Source organism: Ostrea edulis, chromosome 5 (assembly GCF_947568905.1).
Source record: "Ostrea edulis chromosome 5, xbOstEdul1.1, whole genome shotgun sequence".
Lineage (NCBI taxonomy): Eukaryota > Metazoa > Mollusca > Bivalvia > Ostreida > Ostreidae > Ostrea > Ostrea edulis.
The window spans coordinates 1789975-1794864 of NC_079168.1; the positions used below are offsets into that span (position 1 = coordinate 1789975).

Here is a 4890-nt window from a genome sequence, read left to right on the forward strand (position 1 = left end):
GGATTTTTCTGGGAGCGTACGACATTTCAACGCTAACAAACTGAACTTCAAAAGATTATTGAATGCTTTTGTTTTGATGATTACTGCCCTCTTTTATTTATTTCTTTTTTTTTTTTTCCCTTCTTTTTTATACATATATTTATTTCCTTTTCAATTTTAATCTATTTCTAACAAGTTACAGGACTGTCACCTTTCACTTATATAATATCACCACCATTTTGTTTTTGATATATAGCAAGTGTTGCTTTAAGTGGGAAACTTAATTGATGAACTATGGGTGGAGAATATGTTTGCCTGTTGCTACGGGAAGGGTGTTTTTTTTGTGTGTGTGTGTGTGTGTGTGTGTGTGTGTGTGTGTGTGGATACATCTGATCTATCGTGTTATAGATAAGTTAAGTTTATTCCAATTATCCTGCACATCTATGCATTTCGTTCTTCGGAAGACCCTTGAATATGTAGTAATACTACATGTAAGCTTGAAAAACTGAAATCTCCAATGTTTTTATTTTTCTATTTTATTTTTTTCTTCAGTTGACGTATCTTGATTTCATGTCTTTAAAATGCTTTAATTTTTAGATTTTTTCTTCTTCAAAACAGTCCATATATATAATTGAAAGGGAAAAAAATGTGCCAGGACGCCATTACAAATAGTCGGATTTAGATGAGATGTCAACAGCTCGTTTTCAAGCCCTTTTATTTCGACCACGCTTCAAACAAGAATTCAGAATTCATCCTAGTATGCAGAAAATATCTAATATCATGTCCATTTTCCACTCATTTTCAATCAAGTGACTAAATTCGTCTCTCAAGAAACTGTGTTGTTTAGTAAAATGGAGGTCAATTTCCGACTCGAGTTCCGACAAGGCACGATGAAGATTTCTCTCATACACAAATAACAAACATTTATAGGCTTAAATCGTACTCAGAAACATATATTTATATTTCAAAGAATATACAAATAAAAATATATATATTTGATATATCTTTACTCAAAGAAAAATTTCGGTCTTTTTAGTATACAATTCAACGAGGAAAATTGAGCGCTCGATTTTTGTGTTTGAAGTCCATGTTTAAAATGAAAATACTTTTTAATCGTGAAGAATCGGCGGAAAACAGCCATAGAAAAAAGAACATAGATATCATATCTTACTTTCTGATTCAAAACATACAACAGAAATAGGTGCTAATTAATTTAATACTCGTTTTTCACACATCTATGTGCAAATCTAGCTGCCTTCGCTTGTGGAAAAACTTCTATTTTTATAGGGGAAACATGTCATCTTTAATTCTAAATTTAATATAAGCAAACTTTTGATTATGATAAATCTAATTCTGATGTTTGAAACTTTTATTAAAGTCACAGACGTTAGAAAACTGCCCGTGAACACCACCCCAAAGCACAATTTGTTCAGATTAGGTCGTCGGCCATGCAGCGATGCGTTTATTGATTGGGTGCTTTCATCGACGTCCGCGCTATGCTAATATATAAAGCAGCGCACAAGATTTAAATTTCATTCCGCATTCTTCGTCAGATAACAGTCGAGAGGAAAATTACACAAAACATGGCAGACGCAAGCGATGTTCCCGCCACCCCGGCCAAGAAGACCCCCAAGAAGAAGGCAGCAGCCAAGCCGAAGAAACCAGCTGACCATCCTAAATACATCGACATGATTGTCTCTGCGATCAAAGCACTAAAGGAGAGAAAAGGAGCCTCACGACAAGCCATTGTCAAGTATGTACAGGCCAACAACAAAGTCGGCAACGACACGGCAAAGGTCAATACGAGGGTCAAAGTGGCTCTAAGGAATGGTGTGAAGAGTGGCGCCTTGAAGCAGACCAAAGGTGTGGGTGCCCAAGGCAGATTTAGTCTGGGCGAGAAAAAGGCGGCCGCCAAGAAACCTCCAGCGGCTAAAAAACCCAAATCTCCCGCCAAGAAACCCAAGGTGAAGAAACCCAAAGCAGCCAAAAAACCGGCAGCAAAGAAGCCGAAGAAAGCTTCCTCACCGAAGAAGGCGAAAGTAGCCAAACCAAAGGCCTCCAAGCCCAAACCGGCCAAGAAGTCGCCCAAGAAGACCAAGGCAGCCAAGCCCAAAAAGGCCAAGTCTCCCAAGAAAACCGGAGCCAAAAAAGGCAGCAAGAAGTGAGAGATTCTGAAAGACCCCCCGGGACAGCTCAGTTAAAACAAACAGCCCTTATCAGGGCTAACAATTCTTTTGAAAAGACGCCTCTGTGTACAACACTTGAGAAACGGGTGACTTGTCTGTTGTACACATTTTGTTACCGAGCTTCAATGTATACATAGTTACATTGATTCCGGAAGAGTATGGTACAAGTCACGGTAGGTTTGAGAACTGATCTATCTGTAATACACAGGAATTAATCCGAGCGGATGCGCCGGCGCTAGATCCACCACTGCATTTTATCAGGACTCCGAAGTACGTTGCATGTCGCGGTAACTCTAAATAATGGACTTGTTACAAAAATTACGAATATATGTGCATTCTTGCCTGGTAGGATTAATAAAATATTTTTAATTCACATAACTTTTTTTATGACCAAGAGAGAAAAAAAATATTTGCCCTGTGTACAACGGGTGCTTTTAAACGAATGTCGGACATTTGAACAGCCCAAACTTTTACATTCGGGCCGAAGTGTCAATGTACTAATCTATAGGCCTAATGATGAAACGTAATTATGGCTGATGTAAGTAATTAAAACACAAACGGGTGATCAATTTAATGATTAAACTAAAATATCTAAAAACCAAATGAATATTATTTAATATCTTTATCTTGCATCTGGGCCAGAATGTTGTTGGGTCGATGTACTATAGTGTATATGTTGCTGAAATACAATATTATGGGTGACGTGAGTAGAAAAGGAAATAGGCCGAAGAACGTCTCGGACGAAAATGAATTGGGCCGAAACGTCTGACAAACCTTTTAAAACAAGGAGTATGGGAATCGCAAATATTCGGGGGGGGGGGGGGGTTCCCTGGGGAGCAGCCTGATTGGGGGGACCCTAACGGTGGGGGGGGGGGGATATGATGTGTGTTAGTGAAATGATTGCTATATATGATGACGTATAGCGGCATTTTCATTAATTTGACAGATCGAATGCAACTTCAGGAAATATGCTCTCTTTAAAAGTTGCAAAGCAATGATTTAAGTAGTTGGTTGTTTTTTTTAATTGTGGAATTGCAGAAATAAATAACTTTCCAAAATACATAATTATATATTGGCGCAGTGTTATTTCTAAGTGTGGGGCAGAGTGAAGCGTGATCACTTCTGTTAGATCCGCTCCCTAATTTTTTTCGTTACACATTAGAGTTATCCCTCTTTGAGTACTATTTTGAAGTTTTTGGGCAACTCATAATGTTACGGATTTCTTTTGTCTCTCCCCATATTTTATTTTAAACGATTGCGAAGTCCGCGATGCTACGTGCGTGATACATATTCTTTAGCAGATACTGGAGTGTATTTGATGCAGGTCTCAGAACTACAAACATGAGGCATGTCTTGTATTTAGATGTACATTATTAATTATCTAGGGTAATGCCCCGGGATGTGTTTCATTAGATATACAAGACTTTTTGTTAAGAGGAAGGATCCCATACTGAGATGAAATCTATATACATATATCAGGGGCGAATTCAGGATTTGCGGTTACGGGGGGGGGGGGGGGGGGGGGGGGGCACCACTTTATGAGGCTGGATTTTATAGGGCTTGAAATATGTCTCCTATTTAGTCATTTGTACTATTTTTTATCATTTTTAATAAGGTGAAATTAGTCAAATGACGCAAATTGTAAAGGTTTCCCCAGTAAAGTAATTCTAGAAATCAAAAGATTTTTCATTTATTTCTCCGGGAGTGGAAGAAATTATTGCTTCTTTTATCATTTTGTACAGTTTCCTAAACAAGATACCACGATTTACCTTAAATCCGCCACTGTATATTGTCTTGGTCCAGTCTAATTAAAATCAGATCTCTAACCATTACACTGGAGTCCATGCACTGACCTCATAACGGTTTGAGAAGTTGGACTGTCTTGGTCTTGACTTGAGTTGATGTCAAAGCTGGCCATTTCTGTGGTGGACTGTTTTGTTTTGGAATCAAACTATGGTACCAAACACTTTAGAAATTCAAGATATTTCATATTATTTAGGAATTATTCTTAGTGTAACCGAGTTTGAATTTGGTATTTCTGAAATTTACACGACCCCACTAGTATCTCACATCCCCTCCTAGTACACAATGTACCTTTCCCTAGTCTTCAAATATTGTATCATCAGCTTTCAAAAGTCTCTACCGAGTGATGCTTGTCATTAAAACAATCTTATGCGTGGTGTTATTGTAACTTAATTCACTGCATCAAAGTTACACGAAAATCTTTATGTATATCATTATCAAAGTTTTTCGCATTTTTAAAAAGAATATTCTTTTAAGTTAAAGATTGACGAATCAAAGCACATTTCAAAATGACATGTATTTTAGAAAAAAAAATCGTGAAAAGCAATCTATTCTATATTCCTGTGTTGTATAAAAATTGTTAAATGAACACGTTATTTTTTTATACATAGAAAACAATCTTGTTACACCGTAGGGATGAAAATAAATTATGGGTGCAATCAAACGTACTGAATGAACTGTATTTTCTATATATACTGCAAGTATTATCCCCCCCCCCCTTTCAAAGAAGAGGGACATCTTGCTTTGTGCACCTGTCGGTCGGTTAAACCACATGCTGTCCGCTCAAAATCTTGAGAACCATTCACTTGATCATAATGATATTTCATATGTGGGTTGGTTATGCGTAGAATGGGACCCCTATCGAACTTCAGATCAAGGGTCAAACTGTGCATAGGAAGATACTGTCCACTAAATGCCTTGA

General features: G+C 37.5%; 1 protein-coding gene across 1 annotated transcript; it reads left to right on the forward strand.

Annotated features, from left to right (window-relative positions):
- Positions 1-1514: 1514 nt before the first annotated feature.
- On the forward strand, positions 1515-2538 carry LOC125650389 (histone H1-delta-like). Its single transcript, XM_048878655.2, has one exon. The coding sequence runs from the start codon at positions 1563-1565 to the stop codon at positions 2142-2144; it is 582 nt and encodes a 193-aa protein (XP_048734612.2). The 5' UTR covers positions 1515-1562; the 3' UTR covers positions 2145-2538.
- Positions 2539-4890: the final 2352 nt, after the last annotated feature.

Bases quoted from the DNA above. Each gene is read 5' to 3' on its own strand.
- LOC125650389 (XM_048878655.2), top strand. From the start codon at position 1,563: ATGGCAGACGCAAGCGATGTTCCCGCCACCCCGGCCAAGAAGACCCCC.